Consider the following 16,066-nt stretch of genomic DNA (forward strand, 5'->3'; position numbering starts at 1 on the left):
TTCAGACACCATTAGAAAAGACATAGAAAAGGCTTGACAATCTCTTTATGTGCTCTGTGATGTCTTCATTAGAAAAGTAAAAATGGATTAGAGGAGCCAAGATGGCGGAGGAATAGGACGGGGAGACCACTTTCTCTCCTACAAATTCATCAAAAGAATAACTGAACGCAGAGCAATCTTCACAAAACAACTTCTGATCGCTAGCTGAGGTCATCAGGTGCCCAGAAAAGCAACCCATTGTCTTCAAAAGGAGGTAGGACAAAATATAAAAGATAAAAGGGGAGACAGGGGAGCTAAGGACGGAGATCCGTCCCAGGAAGGGACTCTTAATAGAGGAAGTTTTCAAGCACCGGGAAACCCTCGCACTGGCGGGTCTGGGGGAAGCTTTTGAACCTCGGAGGGCAACCTGACTGGGAGGGGAACAATAAATAAAACTCACAGATTACGTGCCTAAAAGCAACTCCCAGCGGAAAAGTACCCCAGACGCCCGCATCCGCCACCAGCAAGTGGGGGCCGAACGAAGAGGAGCGGGCGGCATTGCGTAGGGTAAGGACCGGGCCTGAGTGCCCTGAGGGCAATTGGAGGGAGCTTTTTGAGTTACCAACTTAAACTGTGGGACAGTAAAAGAGAGAGAGAAAATTAACCGGCCCGAACACACTGCCGGCCGTTCGCAGAACAAAGGGACTGAGAAAGTCCAGAGAAGAGCTCGCAGGCTGCAGACCGGCCCAGCCCCGCCGGAGGGAGGAGGCAGGGGGGAAGGGAAGGGGCAGGCTTGGCCCCAAAGACCGCATCCCCCACCGCACTGCAAACAGAAACGTAAAAATGCTAAAGAAGTTCAAGTTTAATTTGGGAAAACTCATGGAGCTAATGGTGAAATTAGTAGTTCTGGAAAAGCTGCTGGGGATGAGACAGGTACTAAAGTTGAATGAGCTGATGGATATGAGCCAGCAGTTCAAGAATCTGTTTAAAATGCAGACTTTTAATACTGACAAACAAAAGGTCTTATTTGTGATTTAAAAACAGGATAAATAACAATAATCAAACATGCACACACACATACCTATGCATATCAAGGTCAAAATGCTAAAAAACCAAAGACAAAGAGAAAATCTAAAAGCACTTAGGGAAAACAAAAGATACACTGCTTACAGAGGAGTAATAAGAATTACAGGGACTTCTCTGGACAGTGGTTAAAGACTCCTCACTTCTACTGCAAGGGGCATGACTTGATTCCTGATCTGGGAACTAAGATTCTGCACATGGCCAGCAGCATGGCCAAAAATAAAAAAAGAAAGAACAAGAATTATAGCAAACTTCTCAACAGAAACCATGGAAGAAAATGTAATGAAACCTTATATGCAAACCAGAAAAAGAGACACAGATGTACAGAACAGACTTTTGAACTCTGTGGGAGAAGGCGAGGGTGGGATGTTCTGAGAGAATAGCATTGAAACAATTATACTATCAAGGGTGAAACAGATCACCAGCCCAGGTTGGATGTATGAGACAAGTGCTTAGGGCTGGTACACTGGGAAGACCCAGAGGGATGGGATGGGGAGGAGTGCGGAGGGGAGATCGGGATGGGGAACACATGTAAATCCATGGCTGATTCATGTCAATCTACGGCAAAAACCACTGCAATACTGTAAAGTAATTAGCCTCCAACTAATAAAAATAAATGAAAAAAATAAATAAAGTGTTAAAAGAAAAAAAAAAAGGCAAACCCAGAATTTTGCACTATGCAAAAATATCCTTCAAAGGTAAAGGAGAAATAATTTTCTCAAGCTCACTGACAGTATACCTACTCTTTAAGAAATGTTAAAGAAAAGTATTCAGGCAGAAGGAGAAAAAAAGAAAAGTGGAAGTAAAAAAGAGTTGATGAGTGTCCGAGAAGAAATAAGTGAAGGTTAAAAAAAATTGTTTTTCTTATTTTAGTTACTCTAAGAGATACTGAATGGTTCAAGCAAAAATAAGAACAACAGATTTCAAGCATGGCATATGTTAAAATGAAATTATGATATCAATGGCATGAGGGATGGGAGGGAAAATATGGTACTTACACCATGCATGTAACTGTGTAATATAAATTCAAAGTAGATTCTGATCATTTAAAACGCATTTTGTAAACCCTAGAACACAAAAGGCACAAATTAACTTTTAAATAAGTTGGATTTTATCAAATAAAAAACTTTTTTAATGCTTAGCACACTGCCTATCATGTAGTAAGTATTCAATAAATGTTACTACTATTACCAGGTACAGTATTAGGCATGCTGAAAACACATACAAAAACAAAATCATCCTTTGTCCTCACAAGGCACATGGATCATCCCAGAAACTTAAGAAAAGGATGGCTTAGAATGATTTAGCAGTGAATTTAGCTGTGAGCTTCCTTTTGTCCTCAATGCAAAAGTGGAACCTTAGTGATGCATACCTGAATTCATCTAATTGAAGGATGTACAACTTTATTTTTTACTGATTATTTTCTTTTACTCTTTTGACCACCCACCTTTACCAAAACTTTTACACTTCAAAAGGTACATTTTTAAAAAATGAAAAGAGAAACTCTATACAGGGGGGAAATATTTATAAAACAAATGGCTGACAAAGGATTTGTATCCAGAATATATTAAAACTCTCACAACTTACTAACCAGAAAAACAACCCATTTAAAAACAAAACACTGGAACAGAAATGTCACCAAAGAAAATATATAAGGCAAATAACTATAGAGACAATGTTCAATATCATTAGTCATTAGGGAAATGAAAACATGAGTTATCACTCTACATTCACTAGAATTTGTTGTTCTTTAGGCATCAGAAAATTAGAGATACCAAGGGAACATTTCATGCAAAGATGGGCTCCACAAAGGACACAAGTGGTATGGACCTAACAGAAGCAGAAGATATTAAGAAGAGGTGGCAAGAATACACAGAAGGATTATACAAAAAAAGATCTTCATGACCCAGATAATCACGACAGTGTGATCACTCACCTAGAGCCAGACATCCTGGAATGCAAAGTCAAGTGGGCCTTAGGAAACATCAATATGAACAAAGCTAGTGGAGGTGATGGAATTCCAGTTGAGATATTTCAAATCCTAAAAGATGAGGCTGTGAAAGTGCTACACTCAATATGCCAGCAAACTTGGAAAACTCGGCAGTGGCCACAGGACTGGAAAACGTCAGTTTTCATTCCAATCCCAAAGAAAGTCAATGCCAAAGAATGTTCAAACTACTGCACAATTGTACTCATCTCACATGCTAGCAAAATAATGCTCAAAATTCTCTAAGCCAGGCTTCAACAGTATGTGAACTGTGAACTTCCAGATGTTAAAGCTGGTTTAGAAAAGGCAGAGGAACCAGAGACCAAATTGCCAACATCTGCTGGATCATAGAAAAAGCAAGAGAATTCGAGAAAAACATCTACTTCTGCTTTATTGACCATGCCAAAGCCTTTGACTGTGCGGATCACAGCAAACTGTGGAAAATTCTTAAAGAGATTGGAATACCAGACCACCTGACCTGCCTCTTGAGAAATCTGTATGCAGGTCAGGAAGCAAAAGTTAGAACTGGACATGGAACAACAGACTGGTTCCAAATAGGGAAAGGAGTACGTCAAGGCTATATATTGTCACCCTGTTTATTTAACTTACATGCGGAGTACATCATGAGAAACACTGGGCTGGATGAAGCATAAGCTGGAATCAAGATTGCTGGGAGAAATATCAATAACTTCAGATATGCAGGTGACACCACCCTTATGGCAGAAAGTGAAGATGAACTAAAGAGCCTCTTGATGACAGTAAAAAGGAGAGTGAAAATGTTGGCTTAAAGCTCAACATTCAGAAAACTAAGATCATGGCATCCAGTCCCATCACTTCATGGCAAATAGATGTGGAGACAATGGAAATGGTGACAGATTTTATTTTGGGGGGCTCCAAAATCACTGCAGGTGGTGACTGCCGCCACGAAATTAAAAAGTGCCTGCTCCTTGGAAGAAATTAATGAACAACCTAGACAGCTTATTAAAAAGCAAAGACATTACTTTGCCAACAAAGGTCTGTCTAGTCAAAGCTATGGTTTTTCCAGTGGTCATGTATGGATGTGAGAGTTGCACTATAAACAAAGTTGAGTGCCAAAGAACTGATGCTTTTTTTGTTGTTGTTAATAAAAACATTTATTTTGCATTTTATACAGAACAACCTGAAGTCTGCATCGTGACAGTTACCCAAGGGTTTACAGACAGTATTATCCATCTCAACAGCATGGTTCCGGGGATTAGGGATCCACACAAACAGGCAGGAGTTGCAAGGGACGAAGGGGGCACAGCAGGAGTGTATTTTTAATCCTTTCTTAAAAAGGCAGTAGAACCTTCTGAGTCACTTGAAACCTGTGCATATGGGGCTTCTAAAACAAACAGTGTACTGTGAGCTCTTGGGGAAGGGACAGGATAAGGACCTAGATAAATAAAGGGATATTGGCTTGTGGCAGGGGATGAGGAGGGAGTTTTACTATTTTTAATGTCCTCAGCCCCAGTACCTGATAGTCAAAAAGGACCATGTCCGATCTTAAAAATCATTTCCCTGTTCAGAAAGAGGTACTAGTACTCCTGGGATCAGGCCATGAAAGTATCATGCTTGTCATTCCAAAGTCCTTGTTCTATAGCTCACAGCATATTAAAGGGGAAAAAAAAAGGTCAGAGGGTAGTGGTCTGTGTTCCAAGGAAGTAAAAACTTAGTTCACATTAAGCACTGATAAAGCCAAATAACTAGGAAAGACCACACATTAGACAGTGCTGTATATACCTGCTGAAGAGAGGTCTCTAGGAAGGACCGAGACAGGAAGGTCCACAGCAACCTTGGCTTGAGGTGCAGCAGGTATAGAAAATCTGGAAAGAGGTGAGTATTCAAGTAACGGGGAATACAACACTCCTAGATCTTAATTTTAATAGGATAATTTAAAAAAATAAAAATAAAAACCAAATATTGGTTGCCAGTCACAACAAATACTATGGCCTTTATAATCATCTGGTAGCTTAAAAAAAAAAAAAAAAAAAAAAGCCACAGCATCACCAATAGATCTTGCTAGGAAGTGTCTGTGTGCATGGGAGAGGTTAATGGGGCTTAGTGCAGCTGACAATCCAACATGATTCCTATGGAAACAGAAGGGGCAGGGTCCTGGTTTGCTGGCCTATTAAAGGGTGGACACAGTAGAACCAAAAGCTCTGAAGTGACGGCAGATTCTCTGCAACCAACTTTGACCTGGGGAAAGAGGAGCCAGATTCTCACTCTGAAGGTGGGGCTGAGGGCAAACCTGACCCACACTACATGCATTAGTCCTGGTTATCCTACAGTAGATGGGCAACTCATACCAGGCCGGGTAAAGGAGCTGGTTGGGGAAGAAGGGGTTACTTTTCTTCTTTAAAAAAATCTTAATTTATATTTTAACCTCAAACTTATCATCAGTGCCTCAGATACAATTTAACCTTAAGTCTTTAAAAGCCCCGAAACAAAAGTATACTTTTTTTTTTAAAGATCCCTCACTCTCTGGTGGATAGTTTCCTCCCCACCTTCAGTTTCACCCTGACTTAGAGTCCACAAACTTCATCAGACCGTCTGTGCTCATGGTCTTGGGTCTCTCTAGAGGGAAGCCTAGGGCTCGGCTCCAGATGAGCTGTGGTAACACGCCCAGTGCCCGTGAGACCCCAAACAGGACTGTGTAGTAATTCATCTCCATCATGCCCGTAGTACTGCAGCAGCACCCCGCTGTGAGTGTCCACGTTGGGCCAGGGGTTCTTTGCCTTGCCCTGTTCCAGGAGGATGTTGGGCACGATCTTGTACAGCTGCACGACCAGCTTGAACATGGGGTCCTGAGGCAGGTGCTTCAGCGCGAACTCTGGCTGACAGGTGTACCGAGGGTCAGTCTTCCTCAGCACCGCGTGGCCGTAGCCGGGGACGACCCGTCCTGAGTTGAGTGTGTTCCAGATGTAGTCTCGTAACTTCTCATCTGACACGTCTTTGCCAACTTCCTTCTGAAGTTGTGTCAGCCAAACCAGCACTTCCTGGTTTGCCAGTCCATGCAGGGGCCCCGCCAGCCCATTCATGGCTGCTGCAAAGGACAGATAGGGGTCTGAAAGGGCGCTGCCCACCAGGTGGCTCGTGTGGGCACTTATGTTGCCGCCTTCATGGTCACTGTGGATGGTGAGGTACAAGCGCATGAGCTCCGTGAACTGAGCATCAGTATAGCCTAGCATGTTGGTGAAATTGTGGGACCAGTCCAGCTTAGGGTCAATGGCCCCAATACTGCTGCCCTCTCGGTACAGATTCCGGTAGATCTTTGCTGCAACACAAGGAAGCTTTGCGATCAGATCCATACAGTCTTCGTAAAATCAACTCCCAGTACTTGGCTCGGTTGACGCCCTCTGTGTACCCTCGGGCAAAGTTACTCTCGCTGTTGAGAGCTGTAACTGCTGCACTCAGCTGAGACATGGGGTGCAGGTTCGTGGGAAAGTTGTCCAGCATGGTGACCACATGGGAAGGCAGAGCTGCCCTCTTTGCCCACTCCTGTGAGAGCCAAGATACCTGTTCCTCTGCTGGGATCTGTCCAGTTACCAGCAACCAAAACAAGCCCTCTGGCAAGGGTTCTTCCCCACCCTTAGCCTTTGGCAGCAGCTTCTGGCATTCAGGAATGCTGTAGCCTCTGAAACGGATGCCCTCATCAGGATCGAGAACTGATGTTTCATATACCAATCCCTTCATGCCTCGAATGCCACCATACATCATGTCCACCATGATCTGGCCCACCACTGTCTTGCCATGTTGCTGCCTGAAGGTCTTAACTCTGGTCTGCTCCTTAGGTATCAAATCAGCCAATATGTCTTTCAAATTCGTGGAAGAAGCACTCGCATGCCGGGCAGCAAGAACAAGACAGGATGCATTCTTAGCTCCGAGGAGCCGGGCGGCCGCAGTGAGTAAAGCCATGGCGGGCGAACTCGGGGATCCGCCAGGGAGGGAAGAAGGGAAGAGAGCTGCGGCAGGAACGGGAGGCGGCGCCGCTGCACCAGAGGCCGCGCGGACGAGGGGCAGAACTGATGCTTTTGAACTGTGGTGTTGGAGAAGACTCTTGAGAGTCCATGGGACTGCAAAGACATCCAACCAGTCCATCCTAAAGGAAATCAATCCTGAATATTCATTGGAAGGACTGATGCCGAAGCTGAAACTCCAATACTTTGGCCACCTGATTCAAAGAACTGACTCACTGGAAAAGACCCTGATGCTGGGAAAGACTAAAGGAAGGAGAAGGGGACGACAGAGGATGAGATGGTTGGATGGCATCACCAACTCAATGGACATGAGTTTGAGTAAACTCTGGGAGTGGGTGATGGACAGGGAGGCCTGGCGTGCTGCAGTTTATGGGGTCGCAAAGAGTCGAACATGACTGAGCGACTGAACTGAACTGAGTTGTTAAGTTGTGTCTGACTCTTCTGCTACCCCACTGACTGTAGCCCATCAGGCTCCTCTGTCCATAGGATTTCCCTGGCAAGAATACTGGAGTGGACTGTCATTTCCTCCTCCAGGGTATCTTCCTGAACCAGGGATCAAACCTATGTCTCCTGCATTGGCAGGGCAGACTCCTTACCACTGAGCCACCAGAGAACACAGAGTACAATACATTGGTAAAGGGCAATGGTTCTTATCTCCTACTGCTTCAGAACTTTAGACAAGAGAAGGCTTAACAAAGCCACTGCAGTAACAAAATTTTAGGAGTAAAGGCAGGATTCAAATAGAACATGTAAGGATTAGTAAATCTAGCATAGAAAAAGAGCTATTGCACAAGTGAAATGATTTGTTTAAATAGTTTTGGAATATCAAAATGAAATTTCATTTGCAGAGAAGATAAGTTATCCTTGGAAAAAGCCCCTGAATTCCTTACAGGTTAATATGGACTAGCCTCTCCTCATAGCTTCTCAATCCTCAGGCAAACTGAAAACTCCATGCTCCCTTCTCTCTCCAAGAGTCCCATTCCCCCACATGACTTTTCCTCCTTTTAACAAAACAAGAGACATCTAACTTTCCTGACACATGCAGCTGGCACCAAAGCAAACCAAGCTGTGGGGTGGCTGACCCAAAATTACTGATGAATGTTCAAAGTAAACACATTTTCAGCCAATCTGGAATGGTATATTTCTAAGAGGACACAGAGCTCTTAAAATTAACTAACTCATCTGGACAAACTGTCCATCCAATGGAAGTTTTTCAATAATGAATTTCAGACCATAGATCTTCCTGCAGCTGAGCTTGTTTATCATTCAAGGAGTCTGCTTCTGCATGTCTCATGGATAGCTTCATGATTTTTATTTTCACTGGCTTCTGGCTTCTTATATTTATATAAACAGGCCAAGAAAGCAAAACACATGAGAGCAAGTTTAAATGGTAGATTCTTCATTCCTGCAAAAGGCAGAGACACGTACCTTTCCTTTTCTACATGTCAGACAGACAATTGAGGAAGAAAAGATACATGTTTGGGAAAAGAGAGGCCCTTGTTTAAAAAGCATTAACTTACTAAAGTGGTTTTTCTTATTGTGTGGAAATTCTAATCAAGTGCTCTCTGTTGCAATGTCAAGATTGCCGAGTAGGGCCTATACATAAAACAATACCAAACCAAAATTAAGAGTGGATTTGCAGCTTAAACTAACTAAACCAGTATTCTGAAAGAACTCAATTGATGATACATATAACCAATTCCTATCAAGCGTGATTTTTTCTGCTTTGTTTGCCTGTTTATTTTTATTTATGTAGAAAATAATCTTCTTCTAAATGAGCTCTGACTGTGGCTCTAAAGGGAGAGGCATATCTTTTGTGAGACAGAGGAAAACCCTTTAAATATCCTAGGAATGTCCTACCTTGCTTTCAATAGATTGACCACACTGAATAATGGGGAGTTCTCACTGTTCTTAGAGGAGGCCCAAGAGATGCTCTGCCCAGCTTAGGAAGCAAAAAAGGGTGCCTCCAACCCTCTGTGAACTACCCTACGTTGATGCTTCTGTTGCCCCACATGTATCTCCCCTACTGCTTGCCTCCCAATGGATGTTTTCTAACTTAATTCACACAGAGTCCTTTATGCCACAAATCACTTTATGTAGCAATCATGTAATGACTCGTGTAAAAGAAGAGAGTAAATACCATTTGTTGTTTATCTACTATGTATTGGGCAGGAAACTGACCACATGGGTCACAACTTGTCTAACTCAACTGAACTGTGAGCAATGCCATGTAGGGCCACACAAGAAGGATGGGTCATGGTGGAGACTTCTGGCAAAATGTGGTCCACTGGAGAAAGGAAGTGCAAACCACTACAGCATTCTTGCCTTGAGAACCCCATGAATAGTAAGAAAAGGCAAAAATATATGACACTGAAAGATGAACTCCTCTGGTTGCTGTAGGTGCCCAATATGCTATTGGAGAAGAGCTGAGAAATAGCTCTAGAAAGAATGAAGAGACTGAGGCAAAGCAGAAACAACACCCAGTTGTAGATGTGTCTGGTGGAGAAAGTAAAGTCCGATGCTGTAAGAACAATATTGCACAGGAACCTGGAATGCTAGGTCCATGAAACAAGGTATACTGGAAGTGGTCAAACAGGAGATGGCAAGAATGAACATTGACATTTTAGGAATCAGTGAACTAAAATGGACTGGAACAAGCAAATTTAACTCAGATGACCATTATATCTACTACTGTGGGCAAAAATTCCTTAGAAGAAATAGAGTAGCCCTCACAATCAACAAAAGAGTACGAAATGCAGCACTTGGGTTCAATCTCAAAAATGACAGAATGATCTCTGTTGCAAAGGCAAACCATTCAATATCATAGTAATCCAAGTCTATGCCCCAACCACTAATGCGAAGGAAGCTGAAGTCAAACAGTTCTATGAGGACCTACAAGACCTTCTAGAACTAACATTAAAAATATATATGTTCTTTTCATCATAGGGGACTGGAATGCAAAAGTAAGAAGTCAAAAGATACCTGGAGTAACAGGCAAATTTGGCCTTGGAGTACAAAATGAAGCAGAGCAAAGGCTAACAGAGTTTTGCCAAGAGAACGCACTGGTCATAGCAAACATCTTCTTCCAACAACACAAGAGATGACTCTACACAGAGATATCATCAGATGGTCAATAGCAAAATCAGATTGATTATATTCTTTGCAGCCAAAGCAGGAGAAGCTCTATATAGTCAGCAGAAACAAGACCGTGAGCTGAGTGTGACTCAGATCATGAGCTCCTTATTGAAAAACTCAGACTTCAATTGGAAAAAGTAGGGAAAACCACTAGACCATTCAGCTATGACCTAAATCAAATTCCTTACAGTGGAAGTGACAAACAGATTCAAGGGATGACATCTGATAGAGTGCCTAAAGAACTACGGACGGAGGTTTGTAACATAGTACAGGAGGTGGTGATCAAAACCATCCCCAAGAAAAAGAAAGGCAAAATGGGTATCTGAGGAGGCATTACAAATAGCTGAAAAAAGAAGAAAAGCGAAAAGCAAAGGAGAAAAGGAAAAATACACACATCTGAATGCAGAATTCCAAAGAATAGCAAGGAGAGATAAGAAAGCCTTCCTAAGTGAACAACACAAAGAAAAAGAGGAAAACAATAGAATGGGAAAGACTAGCGATCTCTTCAAGAAAATTAGAGATACCAAGGGAACATTTCTTGCAAACATGGGTACAATAAAGGACACAAATGGTGTGGACCTAACAGAAGCAGGAGATATTAAGAAAGGGTGGCAAGAATACACAGAAGAACTGTACAAAAAAGATCTAATGACCCAGATAACTAGGATGGTGTGATCACACACCTACATCTTGGAGTCAGACATCTTAGAGTACAAAGTCAAGTGGGTCTTACGGAACATTACTACAAACAAAGCTAGTGGAGGTGATGGAATTTCAGCTGAGCTATTTCAAATCCTAAAAGATGATGCTGTAAAAGTTCTGCATCTCAGATGTCAGCAAATTCGGAAAACTCAGCAGTTGCTACAGGACTGGAAAAGGTCAGTTTTCATTCCAGTCCCAGAGAAGGGCAATGCCAAAGAATGTTCGACTTACCGCACAATTGCACTCATCTCACATACTAGCAAAGTAAGGCTCAAAATTCTCCAAGTTAGGCTTCAACAGTACTTGAACCAAGAACTTCCAGATGTTCAAGCTGGATTTAGAAAAGGCAGAGGAACCAGAGATCAAATTGCCAACATCCGCTGGATCATAGAAAAAGCAAGAGAATTGCAGAAAAACATATACTTCTGTGTCACTGACTATGCTAAAGCTTTTGACTGTATGGATCACAACAAACTGTGGAAAATTCTTAAAGAGATGGGTACCAGACCACCTTACTTGCCTCCTGAGAAACCTGGATGCAGGTCAAGAAACAACAGTTAGAACCGGACATGGAACAATGGACTGATTCCAAATTGGGAAAGGAGGGTGTCAAGGCTGTATAGTGTCACCCTGTTTATTTAACTTATATGCATAGTACATCATGTGAAATGCCAGGCTGTATGAATAACAAGCTGGAATCAAGACTGCCAGGAAAAATATCAATAACCTCAGATATGCAGATGACACCACCTTAATGCCAGAAAGTGAAAAGGAACTAAAGAATCTCTTGCTGAAGGTGAAACAGGAGAGTGAAACACCTAGCTTAAAACTCAACATTCAAAAAACGAAGATCATGGCATCCGGCCCCATCACTTCATGGGAAACAGATGGGAAAAAATGGAAATAGTGGCAGATTTTTCTTGGGCTCCAAAATTACTGAGGATGGAGACTGCAGCCATGAAATTTAAAAGACACTTGTTCCTTGGAAGAAAAGCTATGACAAACCTAGACAGTGCATTAAAAATCAAAGACATCACTATTCTGACCAAGATCCATATAGTCAAACCTGTGATTTTTCCAGCAGTCATGTACAGATGTGAGAGTTCGACCATAAAGAAGGTTGAACACCAAAGAATTTATGCTTTTGAACTGTGGTGCTGGAGAATACTCTTGAGAGTCCCTTGGACAGCAAGGAGATCAGATCAGTCAATCCTAAAGTAAATCAACCCTGAATACACATTGGAAGAAGTGATGCTTGAAAGTGAAGCTCCAATACTTTGGCCACCTGATAAGAAGAGTTGACTCACTGGTAAAGACCCTGATGCTGGGGATTTAGGGCAGGAGGAGAAGGGGACACCAGAGAATGAGATGGTTAGATGGTATCAGTGACTCAATAGACATGAGTTTGAGCAAACTCTGGGAGACAGTGAAGGACAGAGAAGCCTGGTATGCTACAGTACATAGAGTTGCAAAGAGTTGGACAAGACTGAATGACTGAACAAAAAAAAAAAAAAAGAAGAAAGAAGACAGCATGAGATCAACCCTCTTAAAATTTTAAGCACAATATCCTCAAGATTCATACATGCTGTTGCATATGGCAGAATTTCTTTCCTTTTTAAGGCTAAGTAATATTCCATTGTATGTACATACCACATACCACATTTTCTTTATCCATTCGTCCATCAATGGATGTTTAGGTTTTTTCCATATCTAGACTCTTGTGTTACAATGAACATGGGAGTGCAAATACCTCTGAGATCCTGATTTCAATTCTTTTTGATAAATACCCAGAACTGGAATTGCTGGCAGGTATGACAGTTCTTTGTTTTAGGAATCTTTATACTATTTTCCAGCTATAGCAGCTGTAGTGCCTTACATTCCCACCAACAGTACACAAGGGTTCCAATTTCTCTGTATCATCACTTGTCATATTCTATTTCTTTGATAATAACTATCCTAACAGGTGTGACATGATATCTCACTGTGGTTTTGATCTGCATCTCTCTGATAATTAGTAATGTTAAGCATCTTTTCATAGATCTGCTGGCCATTTGTATATATTCTATAGAGAAATGTTTTTCCAAGTCCTTTGCCTAGAATCGAGATTGCCAGGAGAAATATCAATAACCTCAGATATGCAGATGATACCACCCTTATGACAGAAAGTGAAGAGAAACAAAACAGCCTCTTGCTGAAGGTGAAAGAGGAAGAGTATAAAAGATGGTTTAAAACTCAACATTTAAAAAACTAAGATCATGGCATACAGTCCCATTACTTCATGGCAAATAGATGGGGAAACAATGGAAACAGTGACAGACTTTATTTTCTTGGGCTCCAAAATCACTGCAGATGGTGACAGCAGTCCTGAAATTAAAAGAAACTTGCTCCTTGGAAGAAAAGCTACAACAAACCTAGACAGCATATTAAAAAGCAGAGACATTACTTTGCCAACAAAGGTCCATCTAGTCAAAGCTATGGTTTTTCCAGGAGTCGTGTATGGATGTGAGAGTTGGACCATAAATAAAGTTGAGCACCAAAGAACTGATGTTTTTGAACTTGCGGTGTTGGAGAAGACTCTTGAGAGTCCCTTGGACAGCAAGGAGATCCAACCAGTCCATCCTAAAGTAAATCAATCCTGAATATTCATTGGAAGGACTGATGCTGAAGCTGAAGCTCCAATACTTTGGCCACCTGATGCAAAGGGCTGACTCCTTAGAAAAGACTCTGATGCTGGGAAAGATTGAAGGCAGGAGGAGGAGGAGACGACAGAGGATGAGATGGTTGGATGACATCACCAACCCAATAGACATAAGTTTGAGCAAGTTCTGGGAGCTGGTGAAGGACAGGGAAGTCTGGCATGCTGTAGTCCATGGGGTCCCAAAGACCATGAATGACTGAACTGAACTGAACTTCCCAAGTTTTCAATTGCATTGTTTTCTTGTTATTAAGTAAGGACTTCTTTTATACTTTTGGATATTAACCCCTTGTCAGATAGACGGTTTGTAAATATTTTCTCCCATGGTACAGGTTGTCTTTTTACCCTGTTGTTTCCTTTGCTCTGCAGAAACTTCTTAGTTTAATGTAGTCCCACTTGTCTTTTATTTCACTACCTGTTCTTTTACCAACAAAATCATTGCCAAGATCAATTTCATGAAGGTTTTCCCTTATGTTTCCTTCTAGATATTTTACAGTTTCAGGTCTTACTTTGAAGTTTCTAACCCATTTTGAGTTTATTTTGTTCACAGTATAAGGGTCCAATTGTGTTCTTTTGCATATGAATAGAGGATATCCAGTTTTCTCAACACCATATATTAAAGAGATTATCATTTCCCCATTGTGTATTCTTGGCACCCTGCTTGAAGATCAGTTGTCTATATATGCATAGATTATGAGAATTAAATAAAATAGTAGATAAAATGTGGGTACAATGTCTGATTCACATTAAATGCTTAATGTAAGTCATCAATTAAAAAAATAGCTATATGATGATGACAACAACATGAAGATAAGATGATGACAATTAACAGAGCCATCCACTCACTTACCTAGTCCCTATTTATAAGCAAGAATATAAAACTATAAGATGACGGGCAGGTTTAGGAGTGCATATTACCTACAGGAAAGATTTTTCCCCTATTTGTTAGTTAGATTCATAACTGTCACACAGATATGAAATACAAAAGGGTTTTCTTCCCATGTACTAATACTTAGAAAAGATTTTTAACCCCATCCTTAACAATCCAACTGTCTGACTTTAATTGCCTTTTGAAAGAAAAGGCCGGAAAAGAAAGAAGTGAAAAGGGAGATTATTTCTACTTGAACTGACAGCCAAAAACCTGCTTTATACTGACTAAATTTAAAAAAATTAAGTTTGGCTCATGCCAGTCAATCCCTCAGTTTGTAAGCTCTGTTTGATCCCAATGAATCTCTTTTTAAAAAAGAGTCTCCCTTTCATGTTAGAACTGGAGCAAAAAGTAATTGCAGAGGATACCATCCATATCAAATCAATTACCATGTCCTGTCAATTTTTCCTTTGTAATGACTCCCCAACTATTCCTTTTCTTTCCCACTGCTGCTTTACTAATGTAATCTGCCCACATCTCACTCCTGGATATTCTCACTAGTCTCTCCTTGGTCCCTCTGCAGCTAGGAATCTACCACTGTTCTGTTCTGTGAGGAGCTATGAAATAAATATTCCTAAAATATCACATAATTTTCTTAATCACAATATTTCCTTGATTGTTATGTAAAGAATAAAACCCAAATCCCTTTACTTAACTCTCAAGTTAATTCTCTCAAGTTAATTGTCCTGCACAGTCTGATCCCCAATCCCAATTTCAACTTTCAAGGAATGCCTTTTACAACTGGTTCCCAAATGGCTTCGGTATATTGGAAATGGCATTGGTTCAATGGCACATAATCATCATCTGTACTTCATCAATTCCCAAATATTAAGCAGTTACAGAAAACCAAAAAAGATAAAAAGAGTAATATTCCTTTGTTTCCAAATACTCCTGACCACAACTAAAAACCCAAGAAAAGGATCCAAGGTTAATGTTAACGTTAAAAAAAATCCACCCTATATTTCTTCAGTCTCAAGAAAATTTTACTTCTCAAACTATGCTCACAGTTATTTCCAGAGCTCTTCTAACTTCCAGTAAACCAAGACTGTCAAAGGATGAGCATGCAACTGGTGTCTATGATGGTAATTCATCAGTCTTCCGAATGTCATCAAAATTTCACAATGCTCACTTCATGCCCTCACCACAGCCCCCTCCTGTACTAGTAAAGCTAATGCAACTACTTGGGGGGCAAGCCAGGGACTGGGAGCAGCGAGTAAATCAACTGCCAGGCTGGGAACAGAATCCAAGAATTCTATTCCTGCCTCATATCCAGTTACTAGCAGTTGTCCGTTTGGCTTTTAGTCTGTTTTTAGTCTCTCCTATTTTTTTTTTCCTTCTGAATAAACAAGCTTGTCTAATACAAGACTCTCAAGATGTGAGGGCTCCTTCTTCACATGGAAGCAGCAACTCCTAAAGATCTCTATTTTCTGCATGTGAATATTTCATTAGATTAGATTCGTGAATTCTCTGTAGACTCTGGGGTTCTTTTGGTTAATGGTGATTGCAAACACAGATCCAGAAACAATCACTGGAACGACAACTACCTTCAAGGTACGTGA

General features: G+C 41.2%; 2 protein-coding genes across 4 annotated transcripts in view; both read right to left on the reverse strand.

The window, feature by feature from the left end:
- The window catches only part of HPSE2 (heparanase 2 (inactive)), a 676,642-nt gene that overhangs the window by 642,673 nt on the left and 17,903 nt on the right, over window positions 1–16,066 (reverse strand). The window lies entirely within an intron of this gene.
- On the reverse strand, window positions 5,041–7,169 carry LOC133070320 (citrate synthase, mitochondrial-like). Its single transcript, XM_061162358.1, is given in 3 exon segments — window positions 5,041–5,747; window positions 5,749–6,390; window positions 6,392–7,169. Coding segments are annotated over 3 exon segments (1,584 nt in total). The 5' UTR covers window position 7,169; the 3' UTR covers window positions 5,041–5,582.

The sequence above is a fragment of the Dama dama genome, chromosome 15, assembly GCF_033118175.1.
Source record: "Dama dama isolate Ldn47 chromosome 15, ASM3311817v1, whole genome shotgun sequence".
In the NCBI taxonomy this organism is placed as follows: Eukaryota; Metazoa; Chordata; class Mammalia; order Artiodactyla; family Cervidae; genus Dama; species Dama dama.